The sequence below is a fragment of the Chlamydotis macqueenii genome, chromosome 13 (genome assembly GCF_036417535.1).
Source record: "Chlamydotis macqueenii isolate bChlMac1 chromosome 13, bChlMac1.mat, whole genome shotgun sequence".
NCBI lineage: Eukaryota > Metazoa > Chordata > Aves > Otidiformes > Otididae > Chlamydotis > Chlamydotis macqueenii.
Window position 1 is genome coordinate 7,088,290 of NC_141568.1, and position 26,489 is coordinate 7,114,778.

The following is a 26,489-nucleotide window of genomic DNA, read 5'->3' on the forward strand; positions in this document are numbered from 1 at the left end:
AATAGGATCTTTCATTAGACAAATAGCGATACCAAAAAGAGCAGGGGGCATCTTACACAAGCCTTTCTTCAGGCTTCATCTAACATATTACTTATGGCAAAAAGCTCTTGAAAAATAGATTGTCACAATTTTGGCAATAGTACTGTAGGGTTAAAAAAAAAGGAAAATATTTAAAATGTTAACTTTAAAAATACTTCTTATATAGTACAAAAGAGGCAGATACTCTGAAATTGAAACTTTCATTTCATTTAGTATCATGAAGCTTAGTCTGTTTTGTCTGTTTTGAAACAAAAATTTATTTGAGAAAGCAAACATTTATTTTTGAGAAAAATAATATAATTTAACTAGAAGTATTTTCCTTTGTGGCTTTGCTCTTTAGTTTTGTACTACAAAACTTGAACTTTGAACTTGTTTGCACTTGACGCTGGAGACCAAGGACAGAACAAAGCCCATTTAAATGAATAGAAGATTTTCAAGTTTTTTTTTTTAATAAGTGTAGTGGTTTGGACCGTAATTCTTCTGGGTTAAGCTCTTTTGGATTAATCCTACAAGGTTTATAACTCCATTAATTTGTATTGAAAATTGAAGTTCAATGCAATAACTCAATACATATGTTTAGTCTAAAAAATCTTTTAAAATTTTATACATGTAAATGGTATTTCTTCTTCAATAATCATTGCAGGTCTCTAGCCTGTTTAAAGATGGAACAATTGGAAGTGATATAAACATCATTGTTGTGAGCCTTCTTCTTTTGGAACAAGAGCCTGTAAGTTGTGTCAGAATTTTTGTGTGGTATACTTGATTTGCTACTGTTCACAGGGAGCTTTGGGTGTTCCCACATTACGTACATGAACTTTCATTAGAAGTTTCTTAAGACATAAAGCGTGAGAAGAACATTAAAATCACAAAGACCTCCAAAATCACACTTTCTGCATTTCACTGCTTGTCCGTTTTTGCTACTAAAAAACCTTAATTTCATGTAAATGTTCCTTAGAAACATTGAAATGCTTCCAGTAAGATCAAACTTAATAATTTCCAGCGTTTTCTTGAAGAGAAATGGCTGGAATGAGAAATCTACTTAAGAAGTATTTAAATAAATAACAATATTTGGAACTGAGCTTTCCAGGATGTGATGATCAGAAGGGGGAAGGAGTCAAAAGTCCCAAGCTGAAGATAGCATGTAACAAAAGGTGGGAGCAGAGCCAATTATTTCGGCAAGGATGCTGAAGCAAAAAAAGACAAAGTCTCTTTTGATGAAATTTGTGGTGGGTTGATCTACTTGGATAATACTTTCCTTCACAGAAATCTCCAAACATTTCACTCACAAGATTAAAAATGGTTTTGTGTTCAGCTTTATCAGGAATCAAATATATTTGTACACTGTAATTCCAACCACTGACTTTGAAAATATCTGTGTGTCTGGGGAGAAATGCAGTTTTATTTTACAATTGTAATAGATTCACTCATCAAATGAATTGGTCATCACAGACAGTTAATGTGGGAATACATAAGTTTATGTAGAACAAATATGGAAAAGTAGTTCCCTTTTCCCTAACCAACTCTTATTCTTTCAATCACCTTTCTCAAGTACTGATGGAAGTACATTATTTCTGTGTCTGTGAAATATCTGCAGGGTGGATTACTGATTAACCACCATGCGGACCAGTCACTGAACAGCTTTTGTCAATGGCAATCTGCTCTGGTTGGGAAGAATGGAAAACGCCACGACCATGCCATCTTGCTTACAGGTTTTGATATCTGCTCTTGGAAAAATGAGCCCTGTGATACTTTAGGTATGATATGAAAACACATTCTGAGAAACTCATGGGTGTCAACAGCAGCATCTTCATTCATAGAGACTGGAATGTTTTAAAATTAAAAGTCCATTTTTGCACATAATGTTAGCCTTCTTGAAGAGGAAAGAACAGTATTATTTTTACATATTTGTCTTTGAGGTGCCTAGAATAAAAAGAGTATTACTGTATCATTGCCCCAGAAAAAGTGGCAACATAAGCTATCTGAAGATATCCTTTTGGATTGTCAGCTCTTCAAGGAATATTTTTTTTGATATTAAGAATATTTCTGAGACACTCAGATTATTATTATTTTTTTTTGTAACTACTTTTCCTTTTTGATTTAGATTCCTCCCTAATTTGGGAGAAGTAAAGATATGACGTGGGAGAAAGGATAGCCTTTACAAGCGAAGTGTATTTTGAGAGGTTAGGTTTGATTTATACTTCTTATACAGGAGGCCTTTTATTGTCAGATAAGTCTTCTGTAATTCTTCCATGATCAACCTAATCAGATCAGCATGAAGACAGCCGTCTTCATGCACCACAATAGACTGGCTTACTAGGACCAGTGCAGATGATACAGGTATTTGGAATTCTGTAGAGGAACAAGCTATTCTATTGCTTCCTTCCTTCAGGATTTGCACCTATCAGTGGCATGTGCAGCAAATACCGTAGTTGCACCATTAATGAAGATACAGGCCTTGGACTGGCTTTTACAATTGCTCATGAATCTGGACACAAGTAAGTTGTTTTGCATGAGTTTTACATACTCCATCTATAAATAAATGTGTAAGTGAATGGAAACATAACACCAGTTAATATAAATCAGTTAAATATGGAACATTTATAGAGAGCTATATAATGATTAGAATATATAGAGCATCCAGCTAATGCATTTGCCTTATTAAATATCATCTCTTCAACAATCATAAAAATAACCATTAAAAAAACTGTAGGATTTTGATTGATTCTGCTGCCGTAAGCAGAGGGACCTTATTCTGATAGAGGTACCTCAGAACTGTTTCTAATTTGACATGAAGCTATAGGCAATTTTAGGCCAAACAAAGTCAAGACTCTTCACGCAGAGGTGTGTCCTTTAGCATGAAATTGTGAAGCAGCTGCCCAGGGTGCTTTCCCTTTATGTTTATTTTTTAACATTTGATATATTCCAGGTGATAACCAGAACAAACAGTAAAAGCCAACAATAATAATCTACAAACTTCCCACACTGCTACCATGTTCTGGTAGACAAAATGCTTTTCATGTCAGTGTGATTGCTCCAAAAAGAGAAGGAACATTGCAGCATTGCAGCTTACAGTATCAAGAAGTGATTTCTGAGTCTCTTAGAGGTCCCTTTCCAGAAGACTCGGTGTTTCATAGGATCTGGGAGCCATCCATTCTGTTTAACCTGTCCTTTTTTCTCTCTACCTATTTAATGAGTGATTTGGCTAAAAACAACCTGCCTTTCTGCCATTGAATTTCCATTTGATTTCTATGGTAGTAAGACTGTAGTTTTCCTAAGAACCTGCTGTCTCAAACAAAATCTGTAATAATCTTCCATGGAGGTTCAGCTATTCTCTGAATTGTAGAATTAAATCTAAAGATGATTATTAGGTTCTGATCTCTTGTTTTTTTTTTTCCAAATAACTTTGAATTACTTTTTCACAACTTTTTGCATGGTTTTGATTTTCAGTTTTAACATTTCTCAAGCTGGAGTCTGTCTAACCACTGACGGTATAGAAGCATAGTTTCTGTATGTGGTACAAACCTGAAATCAAAGGTCAGATAAAACATGAGCGTAGGACCTTTATTTTGTGCAGCAACATTACTGCACAAAGCATCTTTGAAAAGCAGTAGTACTGTATTCTGCTGTTTGGCCAAGGCATGAATCCTTCTGATTCTGCATGACTGAATCAGGACTATTTAGTTTTCATTGTACAAATATGCTCTACAGTATATACTATGACCTAATGTCTACATGAGTGACCCTTTCACAGGTTTCTGTACATCTGAAGGGAAACAAGGAATTAAAGAATAATCCAGCTACCAGTGTAGCCCGTGGGAATTGTGCCAATGCTTTCAGTGGAACCAAATATGTAAAATATATATTGTTTGATCCTCCTATCACACTAATGCACTTTCACTGACCTCAGTACATTTTTAATGCCCTTCGATCAGTATTAGGAGAGAATCAAGCCCATAGCTTATTTTTCAAGAATTATCCCCTTTAGTCTCTTAATGTCCTTCCTTCCTGTTTATTTTTTTTATTTGGTTTGAGAGATTATGCTTGGAAAAATTTTCTTTTTTTTTTCTTTTTCACCACCACCTTTGATTCTCATGTTATTCAGCCTTACTTCGGTATAGTTTCACACTCCTGTCTGGTAAAATGCATGTTATCTCCTGGAAAAAATCTGCCCCAGATACAAAATGTCTTTATTATCATTTGTTTGTGTTCATGTTCTTGAGACTACCTAGTATGTGATGTAAGATAACAGAATTTGGTCTTTGTGATACAGAGATTCCTGGAAGAAAAAAAAACTGTGACAGCTTTGGAGGTGCTGAGGTCCACTGTGGATATACGAACCTAAGGATTTCATAGTGGAAGAATATTGTATACTATTTAGATCACATTCTGTGATCCACTGATCACAGTAGCTTCACTTGTTATACATTTTTATGGTTTTATTTAAGTAGTTTGTGTTTTTACCTGCAAGCTTAACAGTTCCTTTGGGATTTTGGGAGCCCATTATCTCCATGGCTGTATAAACTGTGGATTCTCTGGCTCCAATGCATGTGAACAAAGTTAGTATTTTATAAAGGATTCTAAAATACTAGCTCAGTTGCAGGAATTTTTTTTGTCCATTTATAGAAGGAGCCATATATTTTAGCAAGTTTGGAGCCTCAGCTGGTGGCAACGCATGCAGTAACTCTGATGAGCCTGCAATGATTTATAACAGTCAGGAGGGTCAAGTCCAGTAAATAAGATATTCCCCACACGTGCACAGATGACATTCATAAAGTTGCCAATGTACTACAATGTTGAAGTAACAGATTATGAAATTTCTATTCAAAACATATTGAAATTCACAGATGGCTTGTACAGTGAGTAAACAGAAAGCAGTGGAAGGAAAAAACCTGAAAATTAGCTTTATTATAACCATAAGCTCCACATAATTTATAATTTTGATTGTGGTTTTTATTATTGCTTATTATTATTTCTATTATCCTAACACCTCTCCTAGTGAAAGCAGGGCCTCATGATGCTACAGACTGAGCAAAGCACCCAATAAGAGGCAGTATTCCCTCTAAAGAGGTTATTGTCTAGACAAAGTAAGTCACAGTGAGTAACAAAGGCCAGGAAAAGAAAGTGATTTGCCTGAGGTAATTTAGCAAGTTAGTGGCCAGAATTAGTAAAAGAATCATATTTTTATATTCATACCTTGTATTCTGTTTATTCAATCTCACTTCTTTTGCTACAGGTTGAATGCAGCTATGTAGATCTTCACTCCTATAAGGGGGACAGCTATGTTAGTTTCTTACATCTGTGTAGCACTGGTATTTACCTGGATTCGGATCTCCATGCCATTCCTCTTAACAGGCATTAACACTAGGCAGAGAAAGGCTCAGACTGCATGCATGTTTTAAGCCGGTAGATTTATAAGCAAGTACAAGCGTGACTGAACATAAGATCCACTACATCCACCCATCTCACCACAAAACATTTCTCCTTCAGGAGAAAGAAATGGTTATACTGTAAAACTTCTGACACAGTACACAACTCTGGTGCTTATGTGCCAGTGTCTTGTCATTAGCTCCCATTGCAGAGCTCCTGTGCATCACCAGTCTGGGTCTTTCTTGAAACTTGAGTATCTTTTTGTTGTCAGATAGGTGTATGACAACAAAATTGGAATGCTATTAATTGGAACTTCTTTCATACTAATAGTCATTTGTATGGTGCATATGTTTTCATCCATTTGGAATGAAAGGGATGAATTCCACATTCCCTGTGCAGTTCAAGCATAGAACTGTTACTGAGAAAGTGTTTCTTCTGGCCCAAATTGTGTATTGCTTCTATTTAATCTAGATTTTCACTCTCACGCCTGATTCTCTTTTCAGCTTTGGTATGATTCATGATGGAGAAGGAAATCCTTGTAGAAAAGCTGAGGGTAATATTATGTCTCCCACACTCACAGGAAACAATGGAGTGTTTTCTTGGTCTGTATGCAGCAGGCAGTATCTCAACAAATTTCTCAGGTAGGTCAGATGTAAATCTGGGCTGGTGCCAGGGAATGTATCTTTAATAACTGGACTTGAACTCTTGAACAGACATAAAAATTAGTTAAGTGTGAAATGCACCTCTTTTAAAATGTGCTCAAACCAATGAGCTATTTGAGCCCACACACTTGGACTTATGAAGCGTATAGGTGGTACAGCATGGAAGTGTTTTTGCCCTGCCTCGTTTCAAAAGAATGAATTTCACCCTCCATGAATATCCTGCAGTAATGACTGGCATATCATTCTTTCCCAGGCATTCCTGTCAGCAGCTAAGTTTATTAGGGAATTAGTAGGAAGTGAACACAAAAGAGGGCAGACACAGTGGTACCAAAGTCATTACAAAATGTAAATTAACATTAGTGGCCTTTCTCACTGGAGTTTCTCTCTTGACCTAGCTCATGTCATGAGTAAGGACATTTTACATTTTTCATATACTGTTTCTTGGGGGGCAGGAGGGTGGGAGGGGAAGGAAAAAAAGAAAGATCTGAATTATTTCTCCAGCATGTTGGAATTACTCGGTGATGATTTTAAAGAAACAGTTTTTCAGTCTATGTTTAATGTCATCAGAATCACAGTCCTTTCCTGTACAACTTTCCTTTTACTTTGTTTGTCATATGTGGGTAGACTATACATGATTATTAAAAAACATGTAGGTGGTACTAAGACCTAGAACCAATACAAGCATTTTAGATATTAATTCCTTTGAGTGAGAATCAAGCACCTAGATAGTTCTGTGGATCTGATCCTTGCATTCCAAGTTAGTAGCAGCCAGGAAAGGTGACAGAGTTCTGGTAATTTTTTTTCTGCTGCAATGATGCAACATATTCTGAGTACACAAGCATTCAGCGAACTAAAAAGTCACATAAGCCCTCAACATGCAGTGTGTTCCAAGAGACTTACACTTGGGAGACACATTCAGCACAGAGTGACCTTCTGTATACGTGGGTTCTCAAGCATATACAAAGAAGAAAAGCTTGACCATAGGGTCCCTTTGGTCTTAGGCTGGACACAGCCAACCCAAAGCACACAAGCTGCAGCAGACTTATGTTTGCCAATCCACAGAAAGCGAATGCTGAAATGAGACAGTGTGCCTGTAAATTCCCAATTTTAGGAATCCATTTAAGGGAAAAAAAGCAGACTTAGATCACCTTACTCTTGGTTACACAGAAATAAAGGGAGGAAAAGAATTTGACATCATTCTTTCTTGTTGTTACAACAGTCCCAAAGCCTGGAAATTCCTGCTTCCTTAAAACTTTGCAGGTCAGGCTACCAACAAGATGTCAAGATCTTTTGGCTCCTGCAAGCAGATATTCTCATTTCAGTGCATACCTCTAAAGCTAGTTAAAGGTACTGTATACCATATTATGTATTTTTGCTGGTCTGTAGCAAATTAAAATATTTTGACATAAAGATCATAGTCATGATTAATTTACATTCTTATTATAGTACAGCTCAAGCTGCCTGCCTGATTGATGAACCTAAGCAAACAGGACAGTATAAATACCCTGACAAACTGCCAGGGCAGATCTATGATGCTGATACCCAGTGCAAATGGCAATTTGGAATGAAAGCAAAACTGTGCAACCTCAGCTTTGTAAAGGTACCTATTGATATACTTTTGAAAAGTTAAAATTACATTAGAGAACTGCAGTATGCTAATTAAGTGCAAGTAATACGGTGTTCTTCAGAGGCCTGGGCTATTTCTCTACCTTATCTTGCTTGGCAATTTACTTTGAAGGTACTGACCTCTTGAGGAATATCACAGTCCCAGGGGAGTTTCAGAAGGAAATGTGTTCTTTCCAGGAGTCATAAGGAGTGCAGTTGAATACGTAAGGCCCATGAGCCGTTGCCTACTGTGCTATGGGAAATTAGCAGACAGTAGAGTTTTGATCAAAACTTGCATGAGGTGTGGGATGTGGGGTAACAAGAACTAAGTTTCTTGTGTTTTGTTTTACTCTTATGCATTGACAGTAAAGTCTGGAAAAGATCCATAGAGTTATTTTAGAACAATAAAAATAAAACTTATACACTTGAATTTGTGATGAGGATTAACTTAGATTAACCTGTTATTTTAGTGACTGCTATGCTCCTTGCTGATCTCCTCAAAGAAGATATTTTGATATTTTATTAAATTATCTGAAGTGCTCATTCTGAAAAGAAGTATTGTCATTTCTTTTACTTCAGTTATTATCCTGGAGTATTTTGATTTACTGTATACTAACCATGTTTATCAGGTGATGGCAGCTGTGTTTCTTCTACAGCTAATAAACAAAGAAGAGAGAGTCAACAGCACTGTGAGGAAACTATGTTTCCAGATACCTCCTATGTTTTGGAAAATCTAGTCTCTTCACAGTATTATAGTCACTGCAGACATGAAGAAATTTTATTCTTGAACTTTTAAACAGTTTTTGTCCTATTATAGTCTCACACTCAAAATAGTTTTAAAAAATACATCGTGAAACAGTGCACAAACAAGAAGGCAATATATGGGATATGGCTGTGCTATGAATCTTAAACCCTGGATTTTCTAAATTCAAAAAAGGTTTTATTTATATGGCTTCTAAGGTAGCCAAGGCATATATCATTTGTTACTTTTTCTAAACACCAGGAAATAATGGGAATTATGATACTACAGTAAGTACTTTTTTTCTTTTTAGGATATTTGCAAATCTCTTTGGTGTCACAAAGTGGGTCATAGGTGCGAGACGAAGTTCATGCCAGCAGCAGAAGGAACGGCTTGTGGTATAAGTATGGTATGTTGTTTTGTAAATAGGACAATGTCATTCTAACTTGTTTTTAGACTGTATGGGGTCAAATACCAGCTCCTGTCAAAAACAGTTTTATCCAGATCCTTCCAGGTTTGCTCTCATGGACTTCTGGATTGCTCTGTAAAAGATTGTGTCACAATTCATGGTCAGGACTGGTCCTCAAAGCGGCACGTATCTGATGGTAGGGAGTGATGCCTCTCCCATCAAAAAAAGCACTGGAGCTTTTACATGTGGATTTCTTTTCTTTTTCACAGCTACCACGTACTGCTAACTCTGATGGGATATTTTTTGACATTCTTTTGGCAGTGGTGTCGAAGAGGACAGTGTGTCAAATATGGTGATCATGGACCCAAGCCTGTAAATGGCCAATGGTCTCCCTGGTCCGAGTGGTCGGAGTGTACTCGCACTTGTGGAGGCGGGGTCACATATCAAGAAAGACACTGCAATAATCCAAAGTAAGACATAGATATGAAAAGGTATTATTTTTATAATAACTATTTATATTAGAAAAAAAATAACAGAGTCCATTTTCTGTAGGGAAATAGTAGGTTTGAAAATGTTTCTAAGACCTTTATTTTGTGTCCAGTATGACCAGTCAGTAGCTGAAAGACAGAAATATGTCCTGATACTAGGAAGTAGCGGCTGTCTGAAGACTGCTAGAATACTAGAACATCTGCAGCCCAACTTTCTAAATTTATTTCGTGACACTACAGTTTTATCAAATACCTACAGAAATAATGAAATGCCACAGAGCCACGTTCACACCTAATAGTTTAAGAGCAAGGGAAAAAGGTCTTAAAAGCTATTAAGATTTCTGATGCAGTCATATTATCCAGGAAAATAAGCCAAAAATGTTTAAAGTCAGTATCAAAATGGTTGTAGACAGATGTCTTTGTATGTCTGTCATGTTCTTTGCATTCTTTTATGTTTCACAGGTCAAAATAAAGTCACTGAACCCTAGAATTGTATGCTAACTCATGAAACATTTCTGGTATTTTCCTCTAATGAATATCTTATCTCTGTAAATACTACTGTTCCTTATAATACTATTTGAAAGTAGAGGTAAAGTGTTATCTGAGCAGCATCTTTCCCAAGTACTCAATTCACTTCAATTTACAAGAAAAAAAAAAAGATTTAACTGTTTTATTTCATACACAACTTCAGCAGGCATAGACACATGTATTCTTCATTGCACACAATAAAAACAGCATTTAAACTGCAGTAATAAAAAACAGAGAAAATATGACACAGTTTATATGAGGCTGTAAAGAAGCCTCACACCTACTATACAGTGCTGCAGTAATAATATCCACGCTTCATATACCATGTTATAGGAAAATGTGAGTTAGTTAAAACAGCCTTTATTACCCTCGGTCAGTCAAGCCAATTTTTGCAGATCTGTAGCAGAACATTTTCCCAAACTTTTCTGTTGTTTCTCAGTGTGTTTTGGTAAATAAAATTTTCTTTATTAAACTATTTAGCAAGAGAATGCAAGGCCTGAGTTACACGTCAGCCATATATTTTGTCTTCCTACTGTGGTCCCTGTTTTGCCTGCTAAATTTGAATGTATGCACATTGTTCTCTGCATTTATTCATAAGCCTTCCCTTGCTCTCCCTGTGTGACAGAAGCATGTCCAGTAGTTGAAATGTTTCAATTTGGTGCACTGTTATATCTGGTAACGATATCCAATGGTCTTCAAACAGGAGCTCTTTAACAGGGTCTGTTACTGTAGCATTACATATTTAAAACTTGCATTCAGAGTGATCTCTCTGTTCTAATTAAAGGAAGACTTGATGCAAGAATTGATATAACTAAGTAAGACTTGATACCAGAACTGGATCATGTTTATACTAAATTTAATTTTATTACATTAGTGATAATTCAGTTAAAGCGAAGAGAAGATACTGTAAATCTCTCTCAGAGCTAGAGAGATGAAATGACAGGATTATAAATAAGCCATCCACATAACAGTGTATGAATATCCAGGTCGGCCATTTTCCATCACAGCACTTCTGTATAAGTGTTGAATAATTACAAGAAATGATACTATCCATTCTTAATGTTACACACCATGGAATGATTTATAACCTAGTCACTGTTCATTGTTCACCTCTGTAACTATATATAACAAAGAATAATGATTCCTTTCTTTTTTAAATTCTGAAATACGTTTCAGATGTTTATATATTTCAGTACATATATGTATATTATTTCATATGTAATATATTTATTTCACTTTTCCTAATCTAGATTTCTGTAGGAGCTAATGTTTATTTTGTTCAAAAGCTTGACAGATTATTTTGGTTAGCAAAATTTTGAGAATGACAAAGAATAAAATGTATTTCTGTAAGAGATTAGGACAAGGGGTGTGCACTGACTGGACTGTAAATTGAGGTTTTTAAATAAGTAGTCTGTTTTTCAAAGTAACTGACTTCTTACAAACATTGAGAAGATTTCTAGATTTCCAGTTATTTTAAAGGTGATGCATCTTATTAGAAGCTTAAAGACACGTGAGGAACACAAATTCAGATTACCGCTTACAAAAATCTCGCTACCTGTGTTTGTATGTGGAATTCTCCTCTTGTAAATAATATCCAGCCTTTCTCTTGACAATTTTAAGACAGACCTCATGACCACACCCAAACAGCTCTGAATTACCACCACAGTTATGTACGAATTCAAACTAACAAACACCTATGGAGGTCATCTGTAGAACACAGAGCTATGCAGACTTGCTAAAATCATTATGTTTCTGAAAATTGTCACAGTGCAATTTCATGGATCTGGTTTTCATACATCACAACATTTTACAATTGAGGTACTTTTCCAAGATAGAAATAGATTGCATAGTTTAATAGTTTAGCTAGGAGAGAACCTGAAGAGTGCCCAAGAGATTTAAATTGATACCTAAATCATGTCTGCGGGTCTGCATCCTACCCACTTCACAATAGTGCATTGTTCAGTAAGAGTAGAATGGAGTTTTAGGCATGGATGCAATCAAAAGACTAAATCAAAATTTCTTGAATATGTCTTTTAAATCTTTCGTGTACATATCTGTAACAGTGATTACAGACAATGCAAATGTAACCTGATGCACACTAATGATGCCATTTAAAATATTAATAAAAAATGAAGACTGTGAAAGAGCTTGTAGACCATTGAAATGCATGCAGAATAAAATAGTCTAGCTTTGTGATACTATCATAATAGGTTCGTAATATGAGCAGAAATGTTCTCACTTGAATTTAAATTATTACAAAACATGAAGATAGGAGTCAAGAATTTCACAGTTGAATTCCCTTTGTAATGCATAAAATACTTTCCTTGATCAGATTAATTCCAGGATTTCTCACTCTCTGTGTTGCCTTGCAGTCAATATCCATTTTACTTTTGTTGTTCATTAAGTCTATTCTTAAAAGAGTACTGCAGAATTAATTTCAGCTACTCTTGTAGCATTTGAATATTTGAGTCTTTTATAAAGTGGAGTATTTACATCTTTGCTCTTATAGTCCTTTTACAAATCGTTCTTCAGAGACTGTTTTTTTTTCTGGCCTGCCTCACTGAATTTTTCCCTTTTCCAATTATCCTCAGCAAGGCCTCAGCTCTAACAGCATCTGTTTGTGTGGGTGTCTTGATCTCCGCATGCCAACGCTGGAGAGGTACACGGATGGATGAAAAGTTTCGGCTGTATCTCTATTAGGAGCACTGTACCAGTATAGAAATATTGGAATAGCCTCTGTGCAAAGCGTTCGGTTGTAAGCGCAGTTATACAAACAGAGCTTCTGTAGGCAGTCAAACCAAAATGTACTGGTGGTATAAATGTTACCAGTAAAAGCGTGGTTTTGTCAGGGTAGATAATAGTCTTTTCTCAGAAACCTGCTTTTGTAGATCTACATTTACTTTCCTGTAAATTACTTAACTTTCACTGACATCTTGTTGGTAAAAAACGAAGGTGGAGACATTTCCATAATTCTCTGGCCAGCAGTTTCAGTAATGCGAGTGTACTGTAATATTGAAATGCTGGAACAGAGCTGGAGAACAGAGCCTCTTTCAGTGCTCCCTTCGTTTGGTGGAATTTTATACCATCCTCAAATGCAAGACTGTGGCTAGAAATCATGATCTAGCCATAAATAATTCTATTCTATTGCTTGTTTGGTGGCATTTACTTGGAAAGAGGCTGCTTCTTTTCCTTACACTAAAGCAGATTTGTTCTCTGGGGCTGAAGGAGGTAAAATATCATGCATGTGCTGAAGCTGTAAAGAAAGCCTGTAGGGACTTGAGTAAGGACTCAACAGTTTGGCTGCCTTAACTCAAAGCTCTCACCAATTGCACAAAGTCAACATAAATACTCCCTGACTTCACTGATGTTACACATCCTTTCTGCCTTTCACAGACTGAATTGCCACCAAGTAGTACAGAAAATTTGACTTCATTTTAAAACCTTCGCTGTTATACCCAGTGTCAGTGTAGCTAGTAAGTGACCTCAAGAAAAGTCACTGGAAGTTGGGGTTTTTTCCACAACAGGTTTTGCTGATGCTTTAGCCCAGTTAAACCAGGTGGGTTTCCACCTCTTCCTTTGAAAGACTGTTTTATAGCCCGGTATTCTGGAAAAGCCTTGATATCGTGTACATTCAAAGCTGATTCAAATATCAAAACCAAGTCCCAGCCTGCTTAGAGGCTTAGACATATGAAGGTTAAAATTTATAATAAAGCAAACAGAAAAAGCACTTGGAAGTTCTTATCCATGTTGCACCACGCTGTCTCCATCTTACTCCAGTCAGATGCATGCCAAGAGAAGTTGCATGCGATACTTGGTATGGGGAATAGCTATAGCAGTGTTTAGAGATTTAAACAAAGAACTCCAAGTATACTTGTTGCAACTGTATCTTTTATACTATTATTATTAATTACTATTATTGTTAGTCAATATGTTATTACTATTCAGTATTTTTTATATTATTCTAATTTTTTTTTCCTTAATGTGTGTGTAACATGGGCAAGCTGTCCACTGAAAGATCATAGCTTCTCTTCAAAATATGTATGTTCTCTAATTTTTAAAAATCATTCTATAAAGGTGTGCAGGTACAGCATTGTTAAATTTCTTTTCACTTGATGCAAGAAATTGTATTGATACGACAAACAGTTCATAGAATTTGGTGTTTTGAAGATTTGGCTCAGTACTTGCAGTTGTATATCTGAGCATTGTGAAACTGTGAAAATAAAATCAGTGAATTCCTATGTAGATCCATAAGGAATACAAAAGTGAGTGAACAGATTTCTCAGCAACTTGTGAGATCTCTCAGTCACTTCAAAAAGAGCAAGTCGTACATTTTACATTGTTTTACAGTTGTGTGTATAGACCACAACTGTAGTTAAAAAACTATTATTCTGATAAGATACTAGCAAAGTAATAGAATATGCTCTTTTCATTCTGGCCAAAATTAAGGGAAATGCCCAGGTAAGTTTTTGCTGAAGTGGATGGGGTATGTTTAAAGTTATCCATGAATTTCAACATTTTCCTAAAGCAGGACAACTGTGCACAGTCCTTGTTTCCTTTGACTGTTTAGAAACCCATTTTTTCAAAATTATTTACAAAACAAATCATCAACCAAATGTAATTATTCATCCTGTTTGTTTGATCAGGGTTTATGTTATCCTTTATTAACTCTTATTGTAATAGATAATTCTCTGCACATGTTCACTCCTGGGTTACAGCAGAGCAAAAATAGCTGTATGACAAGATTGAAACCAGCCAATACAAAGTAGCCCTATAAATTTAAATTAGAGAAAACATGACTCACCTCTAGATGGTTGCATCTTTGCTAAGACTGCAGTGATCCAAGTAGATAATTCATGGCAACTGCTTTGCGTGGTTTTAGGAACCATGAAAATTAATGGCCCATATAAGAAATACTGATCTCCTAAGGCAATACATCCTCTCATTTTCTCTGTTAATATACATGTAACATGCCAGTCACACAAAAAAGCAGGTTTTGCAAAAGAATTTATTTTCTTTTTTTTTTAGACCACAGTATGGCGGCAAATTCTGCCAAGGTTCCAGTCGTATTTATCAGCTTTGTAATAATCAGCCATGTCCAGCAAATAGTTTGGACTTCCGTGCCCAGCAGTGCGCAGAATACAACAGCAAACCGTTCCGGGGATGGTACTACAAATGGAAGCCATATACTAAAGTGGAAGGTAATTATGCCACAGCTCTGATGGACAAAGGCAATTGCAGGAAGCAAGCTATCAGCTGTAATTCATCCATATTCTTTGGGCAAATATCACCCTGATGTAAGCAAATAGAGATTCCGTTGGCTTATTTGAGATATGTTTGCTTTCTAGCATAGCTGAATCCAGCCTCCTGTGCGATACTGCCTGTATGAACATGCAGAATTGATTTTGCTTGTGAATGTAAATCTTTGTCCTTAACATGACTCCCTGGCTGTTGCTACCCCTCTCTTTCATTTTATATGACTTATCTGTTAGTGTAAAACCAAACCAAAACAGTTTCCATGGATTTTTCAGTATGGGAAATGTGAGCTCCCATAATAACACTACCAGAATCTTCCTTCCTTTGGAATGGTCTCAGATTTCGAAATGTAACAATAAATCAACCTTTTGACCTTTCTGCTGGTATAGTCCCATGAGAATTGTAAAAAAACAAACAATATACTGGCATAAATTTTTAAAGTCATTTTTTCCTAGTACATCTTTATAAAGTTCAGGTCTCAATAACTATTTCTTGTCTTTTGTACAAGCAAAGTTTATTTTTACTTTATGTATCTTAATTTTGCAAATATTTTGAATTAGTATTCACTTTTATCAGATACAACAAATATTTTTTGCAATTTTAAAGCAGTTTGTTGCTGCAGTTGCTACTACTTGAATAAAAGCAGCTGGATTATGTCACATTGTAGCTGCTTCATTTAGCACCTGTACAAATCTGCTTTTGTACAGGTATAATTTTATATGTACTGTATAATTTTATATGTATATACACACACACACGCATACATGGAACTTTCATTCATAACCTGATTATATTTTCTTCAAAAGCCTTTGCAGACATTTTTGTGGATATTTAGAAACCTATGTCCTAAAAGCCATTGTAACAATGGATGCTGTAGAATAGGGAGAATAATGCATCTTGTTTGTAGAAAATAAGGGAGCCTACATTGGTTTTAAAGGTAGAGGCTGTATTTAATAAAAGAAATAGGAGCTTAAAATTAGGGACAAAGGGCATAATTTTCAAAAGCAAGACGTCACCAAGTGACTGTGAACTTGAAAATGCCTGTCCTTACTCTCTTAGCTGTTTTCCAAAATCTCCCCCAAGAGCTACATTTATAGTCCTGAAAACATGATCTGGTTTTCAAAATTGCTATAGATGCCTTGCCTCTGTAGCAAGTATTATTGAAAATCCAGCTGCTTATTTAAGAATAAAAGGATACTATTTTGAATCCAATTTCATGTTCTTCAAAATTTTGTTATGATGTTTTATTTGTTGCACTCATTATTTGTATTATAATAGTGTATTTCAGCAATTGCGACAATATTTACAATTGCATGACTGTATTTGTCAATGCAGAATTTATCAGCCCTTTATAAGCGTAACATGCCATCTGTGTATAAGAAGAAATTTGATTGACAATAGTTGGGAACTTTTAGAGGAAAAGTGCTTTTGTTAGGGGAAAATCTGGCCCCAGTCGTAGCTTTCAGCTGAACAGATCGTTTGTGTCATATCTTTTTCAATTTTTAGTTAAAAATTAGATAACATTATAGCAATCTCCCATTTCTCTTAATAAAAACTGAAATTCGAAACGTGGACGTGAAGTCAGGGCCACATCAGCACAGCGAATGCAATGTGCGTGTTTTCACACTGGCTATGTGTGGACAGTCAAACTCACATGTTCTTTTAAAACAGCATAATATAAGATACTGTATTTCTGCCCATCTTAGGGTCCTAACATGTCACCACACACAATTAATCCTTACAGCTTGTCATCTAGGATGCAGGAAGAAACAATAGCAGGCTGGGTTTTATTTGTTTGTTTGTTTTTAACTGTGCTGCAGGTTGGCTAATACATTCTTGTCTTTTTGCTTGTTTGTTTGTTTCCCCCAGAGGAAGATAGATGTAAATTGTACTGCACAGCTGAAGACTTTGACTTCTTCTTTGCAATGTCCAGCAAAGTGAAGGATGGAACGCTCTGTTCTCCAAATAAATATGACGTTTGCATTGATGGAATATGTGAAGTAAGATACAATTAAGTTTGTTATCCTAATGTCTATTTTTTTTAAGTAGGCAATTGACTCCTTTCTGGAAATTGCAGCTGTTTCTTCAAATTCCCTCATGTCTGAGTCCTTCACTTGTGCCTTTTGGTTGCAGCAAGTAGGGTGTGATCATGAACTTGGTTCCAAAGCTGTATTGGATGCTTGTGGAGTTTGTAAAGGAGATAATTCAACGTGCAAGTTCTTTAAAGGCCAATACTTGATCCAGCACAAAGCTAATGGTAAGGAAAGCTGTTCCACATGATCATCAACTCATTGCTCTGCTGTATCCCCATGTAATATATATGACTCCTTGCTCATTAGGGCAGTGGCTAAAAGTCCAGATGTGAACTGAAAATCACAGGGAGAGTGAGAGGAGAGTTCACATTACTCCTGTTTCTTGGTAACAAGAAAGCTATGAGCATAAGTCTTGGTTATTTAATTTGCAAGCATTCCTCTTGTTTCTTAAGCCACATTTTCCCTTTACGTGTGAATTTCCTCTTACAAGAGATTTTAGTATTGAGGCAAGTGAAAAAATAGCTGTCAACAGCTCTGACTGGAATGGGACTGTAGAAGATATAAAAAGTGATACAGAGCATAAAGCCAAACACGACAGTATTTCCATGTCCATTTTCAAATTAAGTTGACTGGAAGCTGTCCAGCTGATTCAGTGGACGATCCAGTCACTGGGAGGTGGACTTTTCTTTAGTGGACTGTCACAGACTTCTTGTGAAATAATCTCACTATGCTGCAGTTTCTCGGGCATAAAATGCAGATAATATTTCTATACCCATGGGCGTATTTTGAGAATCCATTTACTGTTGATCATAAGACATGTCAATACTACAGTAATATAGGCAAAAATTCATTAGAATATAGTAATACAGAAATACAATGTCAGAAAAAGAATCTTAACTGAATGCTCTGTAAAATTAGCTGTGTGCGGTGCGTTTTGGAGATTGTCAGTGCTGTCTCATCTGACTGTAGAATGAGTAAGATTTGTACCTGTAGAGTACAGTAGCTCACAGCAAGGAGATCCAGTGGTACACAGGGCTTTGTGAAAGCTCTCTGCATCCCAGTGCATCTCACCTCAAAAACCTTGTCCATGATGGTAGTAGTACCTTCCAACTACTGTAGGGACCTACAGGGAAAACACAGTAAAACAATTACAGTGAAACCACCATTAGTTTGTTCTGCATTTTTCTACGGTGAACTTGCTTTTTCTTGTCTTTAATCAGAAAGAAAAATTCCAGGAATTGAGATCCCTCTGAGTTACTCTGATTACAGGCTGCATAGGGGGGTTAAAATCAGAACTAGTGAAAATGGAGTAACTTTGGTGGACCGGAACAGCTGTCTTCAATATCTTTTAAACTGCAAAAATTTCAAATTGCCTCAAAAATGATAAGCCTCTCTATCTGTGTAGCAATTGCAAAAAATTTTGCTTACTTCTTTCATTTCAGACTACTACACCATGGTCACTGTTCCAGCAGGAGCACGCAGTATACAGCTCCATGAAATGCAGATCTCCTCCAGCTACCTTGCAGTGCGCAACCTCAGTAAAAAGTATTATCTAACAGGAGACTGGACAATTGACTGGCCAGGAAAGTTCTCTTTTGCCGGAACAGTTTTTGATTATCAACGCTCTTTTAACCATCCAGAGAGTCTATATGCAGCAGGACCAACTAATGAGACGCTGGTCTTTGAAGTAAGCTTTCTTCTGTTTATTCTTCCCTTGATGTCTATTACAGAATTAGTAACGACAGCTTTAGCTCTGCACTGTAGCTCTCAACGAGTTTAAAGAATAGCATTGAGTCACGATAGTATTCAGACTTAATTGTGTAGTCGTGCTAGATTGAAAAGCCTTTCACCAGTTTATCAAGGTCTGAAATTTAGTAAACTGTCACAAACTCAGTGAAAAGCAAGGTGCATAAAACACACCATATAACATTATTTCTCAGTTGCTGTACAATGGTAATAAAGATTATAAACACATCCCATAAATCGTATACAATAAAATTCAGTGATGTAAAAATTAAATCTAACATTTTGGCACGGCTTAATGGTAACGGTTTCAAATAATGCTTCTGAAACTGCATGTGCATGTAGTCTTGGGACAGTCTACCTTGGGACAGAGATGCTCAAAGTACCACACATAGGCTCCTGTGCAATTTCTGTTGATTCAGTTTTATTGGTGATAGCATCTAAAATAATTAAGTTTATACATGTTTATCTTCCAGTCAAATTTGTATCACCTACTCTGTCTATCAGATGTCTTGTGTTGAAACTTTATTTAGTAGAAAGTAAATCTGGTACTCGTGTGGTTTGTTCCAGTGTTAAAATTTTGAAATTGGCTGCTAATACTTCTATTCTAAGAAAAAAAATCTCTTTCTACATTAGGTTACTTTACTAGATTTACTTTTAAAATGCATCAGAATATTTGAGGGTCAATTTCTGGCTGAATTGCCAAAATCTTTACTTTCTGTTAGCTATATTAGTTTGCCTGCTTTGTTAGAAAGGTCTAGCAAATCTTTGGCTTTGTAACTCATCTGTTATGTCTGTTTTGATGAATCCTTCCCTGCGAGAAGGAAGGAGCCCTCCCCAGAAGGGATTAAATTCCTTCCCACACTTTCCAGCAATACTCTGGTCAGCCCACTATCAAATGCATAGCTTTCTCTGGCATGTACTGGGGAGCAGGAGAGCGAGGGCTGTCCCCACTCTTGGAGGCAGCTATCGGTCCCATCATGTAACAACACCCTAACTGGAAACTGCTCTGCAGAAGTTTAGCAGGAGAGGTTAGCAGAGAACTCTTCATCCCATCTCCCTCACACACACAACTTTGTTCTGTTAAACTAAGAAACACAGCAAGTATAGGCTGTGGCATGAAATATATTCTTCAAGGATTATTTAAACTTTCACAACTATTCAGTGAAGTTTTTGTTTGGAATACTGAAGAGTCTTACTGCTATTCATACTGACTGAGTAATGCACTTACCTGTGTCTTGAAGAACCACTGAAGCTCATGGGCCATGAACACATGTTGAAGTGCTTTAGGATGAACACGTGTTTTAGAACAGACTTTGACATGTGCTAAGGAGTGTGTATTTTCACAAATGACTATTACAATTTCCAAGGCCTTTTAAAAATATTTTTTTCTCAGTTGAATTTTCTTTTTGGATATGTATGTGAATAGGGATGCTTTAGTCCAAGAAAGAGTTTGGTCTACAAGTTACAGACATGCTTCCCTGTGAAGATCTCCAAAATAGCCTTTACACCAAAGAAACAAGCACAGTTATAAATACTGTGAAATGTTAAGCTGAACTCTCAGGAATCTTATTTGTCATAATACAAAGTAGATTGAACTGTATTATTACAGAGCTAAACTATGAATAATAAATTGCCTGCAAGATGACTGACTTGGCTGCATATCATGCACATACTTTGCAGAATAAAGAGTAAAGAAAAAAAAAGTTAATGCCAAATAACACTTCTATTTTCAGCCTATCAAATTATGCTAAACAGTTTTATTAAGATTTAAGATTTAACTGGAAGCTATTGCTCCTATGAGAGCTTATTTAAACTTCCCTTGTATTTTTATTGAAATACCTACACCACTGGCATTGGTAACTAGGGATTCTAATGACTGCAAATGTTACGGTTACATATTCCCCAATTATATTTATCTATGAGCTGTAGTTAAGAGTTTTTTTCCTTTCAATAATTTAAGCAACATTAAACAAGCTGAATTCTGAAAAAAATGCAGAATTTAGTGTGTTCAGAGATCTAAATTATTTATGATTTACCAATAACTCTAAGCAGCAAGAATGCCAATGAAAACTAAAGAAATCTGCTTTTATGAGAAAACACATATTACTGAAGATCTGTTTAGAGCAGTAATAATGAAACAAATCCTACTTCAACTATAAATACCAGAAATTGACAGAAGGCTGAAAAAAGGAATGTTTAAGCATACTACACTGTAGCTTTATTTGTATTTTTATCTCATCTGTAATTTTCAAAGCAGCATACAAAAAAAAAAGTCCTGCTAGCAATTTTTTTATCCAATTAAGTTGATTTTTAGTAAGGAAAGACTTTCCAGGGTTTGAACCTCATCTTCTTTCTGTAATGATTAGAATTTTTTTTCTTAATTTTTTTCTTAGGTTGTATTCAGAAGAAATTTAATACTTATTTTCAATACTAGTTTGATTTTTTTTCTGTAAGAATTCAGTGCAAGCCCTTGTAAAAAATGCATACTGCAGGTACTGAGAAATTGAAGAAATTGCAGACATAAATACAGGAACTTTTATTATTCAGGTGGGCAGAAAAGATCAAGTTTTGTAGCTGCATTTATTGCCATTCCACTGTGATCTGAGAGACAGATTAACACAGCTTGTTCCTGTTTAATTTTGTAGTCATAACTTTGCTAGACATTTGTGCGGTGGCTCAAAGAGTCCAGGCTTTTGACTGTGTTTCTGAATGCAAATCAGGCTGCATGTATCCAGAAAGCTCAGGTTATGCACGTCCTCTGAGCAACATTCACAGGAGAGGATGGGACCAGTGCTCTCCAGGTCCAGACAGGTCTGGCGAGTCTGTGCTCAAGGCAATCACTTCCTTTGAAATGCAGTCATTCTCTAAAATATTTTTTTGAAAGAGACATCTGAAGCATGTATTAAGAGAAAGGATGAAACTCAAGTAAGAAAAAAAAAATATATATCTTAAAATTCCCTGTTGTCTTGCATATCACAAGTTCAGCCTTGCAGTTCTACAAAATGTTTTCTATTTGTATCTTACTGTACAGTACGTTCCTGTGCATCTGTTTTTCTGTCAAGTTTTTCAATAGTTCAGCTGAGCATGTGTGATTTAATCAGACTTTGTGGTCCTAAACACTATTCAGAAATGGATAAGAGACCAGAAAAAGACTGATAACGTGCTTGTCTTGTTTACCCTGGAATTTCACAAAAAATAAATACACATATATATATTTATGTATATTATGTGCATGTAATTATAGGAATGAGTCATACCAAAGAAGACAAAGGGCAGTGAATCTGTAATTTAAATAGATTGTGGGAGAAAATAAAAACCAAACTATAGTGGCCAAATATTTTCTGAGGAGGAAGAGAACATTGTGAGAAGAATGTGGAATAAAATGTGTAGGACTAGTATTTCCTGAGCACAACTCCTGGAAATGTAAATGTATGAAAAGATTTAGAGTTCATCAGAACTCCTTCTGGATTGTTCAAGAGTTAATTTTAGAGATGAAGGGAAGGAGAGGAAGATAACCCAGCCCTTCAGAATTTGTGTATCTGTATCCTTCTGCAGATGCAGTTAGTATTATTGATACTTTGGTGACTGGGACTTTGTAGAAGCCAATAAAAACTGAAATGAAAAATATTTATGGATTCAGAAGGCAGTTCCCAAAACATTCAGATTCAGGCTAGATGAAAAAACAGACAAAGGTCAAATTGGTAGAAATATGATCATTAAATGATAACCTAGGATCAGAAATTAATACCAGGTTTTTAAAATATGGTTTCTGTAGCATAATTGTCTCATCTTAAATAGAAACATGCTGGGTTTTTTTTAATGTAGTTGAATATATTCAGCTCATTTATCTGTCTTTTGGTCATAGGTAATCTAAGGTCAGCACTTTCAATTTAAATAGTTTCTCAATGTTTTTCTGTTAACTGAAAAATATTTAACTTGAGGAGAAACAAACAGTAAATTCATCATTCATTTATCTAGCTTTGGAAATAAGGGCTCCCAGTGGGCACCACTAACTGCTGAAAATATTTTCCAGAATAGGCTAGCAGAGCATAAAGGACATTGCTGTCACAACATTCTATCGATGCAGAAGTTGTATGAGCTTCACTTGTGGCATCCATTTGTTGAAATACTGTCATCCTCCACGACTGACTCGAATTATGGGCAAGATTCTGAAACGGCAAAAGAAACTGAACTGTTACGTGGGCATGAAAAACATTGCATGACCAGGGATTGCCAAACTAACTCAAAAACACGAGAGTTGATTAATTTGGTTTTCATTCTATCAATAAACAGATGAAGAACTGACTGATTTAAGAACTCAAAGCAAATTTGAGAAAGCACTGTAAAGTTTTTCAGGACAAGGTAGGATCAGTATCCTCACTAAAGTTTACATCAAACTTGGTGAAATAGTGAATCAAGAAATTGTGAAATTTTAATGAAAAGTTTATTTTGACAGCAGTAAGTAACAGATGGAAAGGATGCTTTGCAAAGAGGCAGACTTTCATGGGAAGAGAAGGTGAATGGACCATCAAGGCAGGAATATGTCTAATTAAAACCAGTAAATCACTTCCTCTTTATCAATAGGGGGGTTGGAAAAGAGAAAGGACGCCAGGTGGAATGACTTTACTGATGATCTAGCTGCCACTGGGAGAAAGCCAAGTTGCAGTTATAAAGCATTACATTTATTATTAGCTACTAGATGATAAATTTGTACTGATTTCCCCTGAAGAGAAAGTAAGCTAAAGAGAGCTAAGATGTGCTTATAAGATACAGATGTTGATTCAATACAATGGATAAAAGGGGTCTCCATTAGTGAGGAGAGATTAGCTGGACAGTATCCCTGAAGGTTGTACATTTAGCATGTGAGCAGTAAAAAAAAAAAATAAATGGAGACACAATAACAACAGAAGATAAATTTGAAACAGCTGAAGTAGAAATGAGATCATACAGGACCTTTCAAGGATACTCCCCTCCCAGCCCCCCCTTTTTAATGACCTTAGTGGACTTTCTTCAAAAATAAGTTTGTCATAAGCTTTTAGTTAAGATTGTGTTTAAAGTGACTTTAGAAATACCGAAGGGATAAAACCCCTTTTGTTTTAAGGTTTGGCTTAAGTAATCAATGGGTAATTCTTCTTTTACTGGTGCTTTCCAAACAGGTGTTCTCTCACTTTCCTTTGAAGCTCCTGGTGTTAGCCACGCTCAACGAGCCCATCCAATAACTGCCCATTCAAGAGAACAGCCTTGTTTTAAAAGTTGTTTTAAACAGTTTTCCACCATTGTCATAGGCTGCAGGTTTACATTTATCCTACTGAAACCAGAGTAAATTTGTAAAAGTCAATGGAATTAATCTTGGTTGAGCAGAGCAATCAGAATCTGGCTTAAGACGTTGGATGTTACAAGTTTTGTTAAACAGCATGTAGATTCACAATGGATGAGAACTGCAGGTCTCACAAGCGTAACGCAGCCAGGCACTGGTCTTCCACACAAACTTCTCCGTCTGCCCTTGGTGCAACTGATGGCTCGCTGCAGGTAGCTTAACTCTGTTGCATTCACCTAAAGAAATCATCAAAGACTTACAAAGCATGGAAGTGACCCAGGAAATGCAGATGCAATTTGAAGACTCAGATCAAAGCTACCTGTATGCTGGGATTCAAAGTCTGGGCTCATGCCTATTCTGTAAATTATGCACATGCAGAATGAGTAAAGATGAAAATACATGAAGCACATGTGGGTAGACAGTAGCTGTTCCTTCACCTGGCTTTTTTCTCTAGCTTCAGCTTCGCACTGGAAGGGATTTGTAAATGTCTATTAGTCCTTCACAGAGATAACGTGTAATTTTTTCAGATTGTTACATGCCACACATTAGTATGCTTTCCTATACATTGGATAGAATATTAAGGAAGGAAGCATTTATCTTGTGTAAATTAATCTCCTTTAATTCAGTGTGTTGCAAGTAACTTCACATACACATCTTACAGTAAAAAACATCTGAAAAGCACAGTGTCAGTCATAACAAAGCAATGTTGATAAGCTTTTTAAAAATTTGACCTGCAGAATGGAGTCTTGTATTGTAAACTTAGGATAGGCATGGGAAAAAAATAATCTCAAACAAAGGAGCAGTTTAGAAAATGTATTGGTTAAGCTTTGAAATCAAAATTAGCAGCAAAAGGAAAAGGTTCTTTACTCAGGAGAATTCAGTTTATCCATTGTTTTAACATTCTGTGCCCTAAGCCCAAGCCACAGTTCTTTTTCTTCAGAATAGATCTGGCAGATTCCAGCCATACAGTCTGTGGTTTTCGAACTCAAGAAGCTGTAAATTTTATAACTCTGCGCCCTGCGGTCAGAGCTGCTGAGTGTTGTGTCTGAAGTCAGGTGGTTGGTGTGTTAAAGGTAGATATTAAACAGTTCTGTTGAGGAACTGGAAATGTTTAAGGAGGTTGTTTGCCAGCTGTAAATTTGGGAGCAAATGCCAGTTGGCTGAAAAGATGCTGGAATGCATCCAGTTAAGTAGACTAGCACTGGAGGTCTTTCCAAATTTGTAGGTCTGATAACTTGGCTGTATATGCAGACTTCACTTACTGGGTTGTTAAGGAAGAGCTTTATAATGAATGTTTGAAAATACAATCAAAACCTTTTTATGTGCTCATTACTTTGGAAATATCAAAATTGAAACTTTGCAATAGTACTGCATTCCTGATGAAAACTTGTGTGACCATTATACACGGTACACTTTTTCAGCTGAGTGCCAGGGACTTTAAAGTATACGGTTTTGTGCCCTGTAATATTCTGTCTCCAATGCTTTTCCAGAGTTTGATTTTGCCCTTTTAGGTGGGATGGTACAGGAGGAAAGAGACTGTGATGCAGCTCTTGCTCTGTAAACATTCCCGCCATAGTCTGCTGGGTGGGAAGGGGCTCCAGCCTTGGCTGCCAGCCAGGAAAGGGAGAGGAAGTTCACTTCAGCTGCCTGTTACAATGGTGTCTGCTTCCCAACACGCAAGAAGGGGCTGTAGCCCAGGGTCTTAAAACGTGTATGGCCCAGCCTGCCCGGCGTGCAGGATTTACCCCACAGGCATGCACTCAGCTAGAGGGCACGAGTTTCTTACGTCACTGTGTGGTTGTTCTCTGAAGTGATAGATACTAACCTGTCTTGTTTTAACTCGTCCGAGAGAATTTCCTCTTCATTCTCTTTACTCTGTTGAAGATTGCTTTAATAGGAGTAAGACTGGTTGCCACTTTTATCTTCTCATCCTCCCTTGTTTGTGTTCTGAATTCTGTTGTTCAGGATGCGTTTGTTATGTTTCTTGGCTCCACTATCACAAAGTAAAGAGCACTTTCAGAGACAAGTATTCAGTCTAACACTTTAAGATATTTTTATTAGAAAAGTTTTAAGCTTTACTGTTTTTTTGGCCACTGCCATAGCACAGTTTTATGACAGTTGTCACAATCAAGTGAGATGAGGGCTAACCCTTACACAAGGTCTTGAGGTATGGGCAAAACCTCCTCCTCTTTTGACACGACTTACTAAAAGGCCAGATAGAATTTCAGCCTCTGCACTTGAAGGAACACAGAACACCTACTGAAATGGGAGAAAGTGCATCCTCACAGGACCATGAAAGAGGA

General features: G+C 36.4%; 1 protein-coding gene across 3 annotated transcripts in view; it reads left to right on the top strand.

Annotated features, from left to right (window-relative positions):
* ADAMTS18 (ADAM metallopeptidase with thrombospondin type 1 motif 18) overlaps window positions 1-26,489 on the top strand; it is a 76,693-nt gene that overhangs the window by 33,086 nt on the left and 17,118 nt on the right. For all 3 annotated transcript variants that reach the window (XM_086757951.1, XM_010129501.2, XM_086757950.1), the window contains 11 exons: window positions 683-766; window positions 1,634-1,793; window positions 2,429-2,534; window positions 5,910-6,047; window positions 7,515-7,668; window positions 8,726-8,821; window positions 9,143-9,291; window positions 14,863-15,035; window positions 16,960-17,090; window positions 17,224-17,347; window positions 18,566-18,810. In XM_086757951.1, coding sequence (XP_086614077.1) covers window positions 683-766; window positions 1,634-1,793; window positions 2,429-2,534; window positions 5,910-6,047; window positions 7,515-7,668; window positions 8,726-8,821; window positions 9,143-9,291; window positions 14,863-15,035; window positions 16,960-17,090; window positions 17,224-17,347; window positions 18,566-18,810 — 1,560 coding nt within the window. The remainder of the gene's footprint in view (window positions 1-682; window positions 767-1,633; window positions 1,794-2,428; window positions 2,535-5,909; window positions 6,048-7,514; window positions 7,669-8,725; window positions 8,822-9,142; window positions 9,292-14,862; window positions 15,036-16,959; window positions 17,091-17,223; window positions 17,348-18,565; window positions 18,811-26,489) is intronic.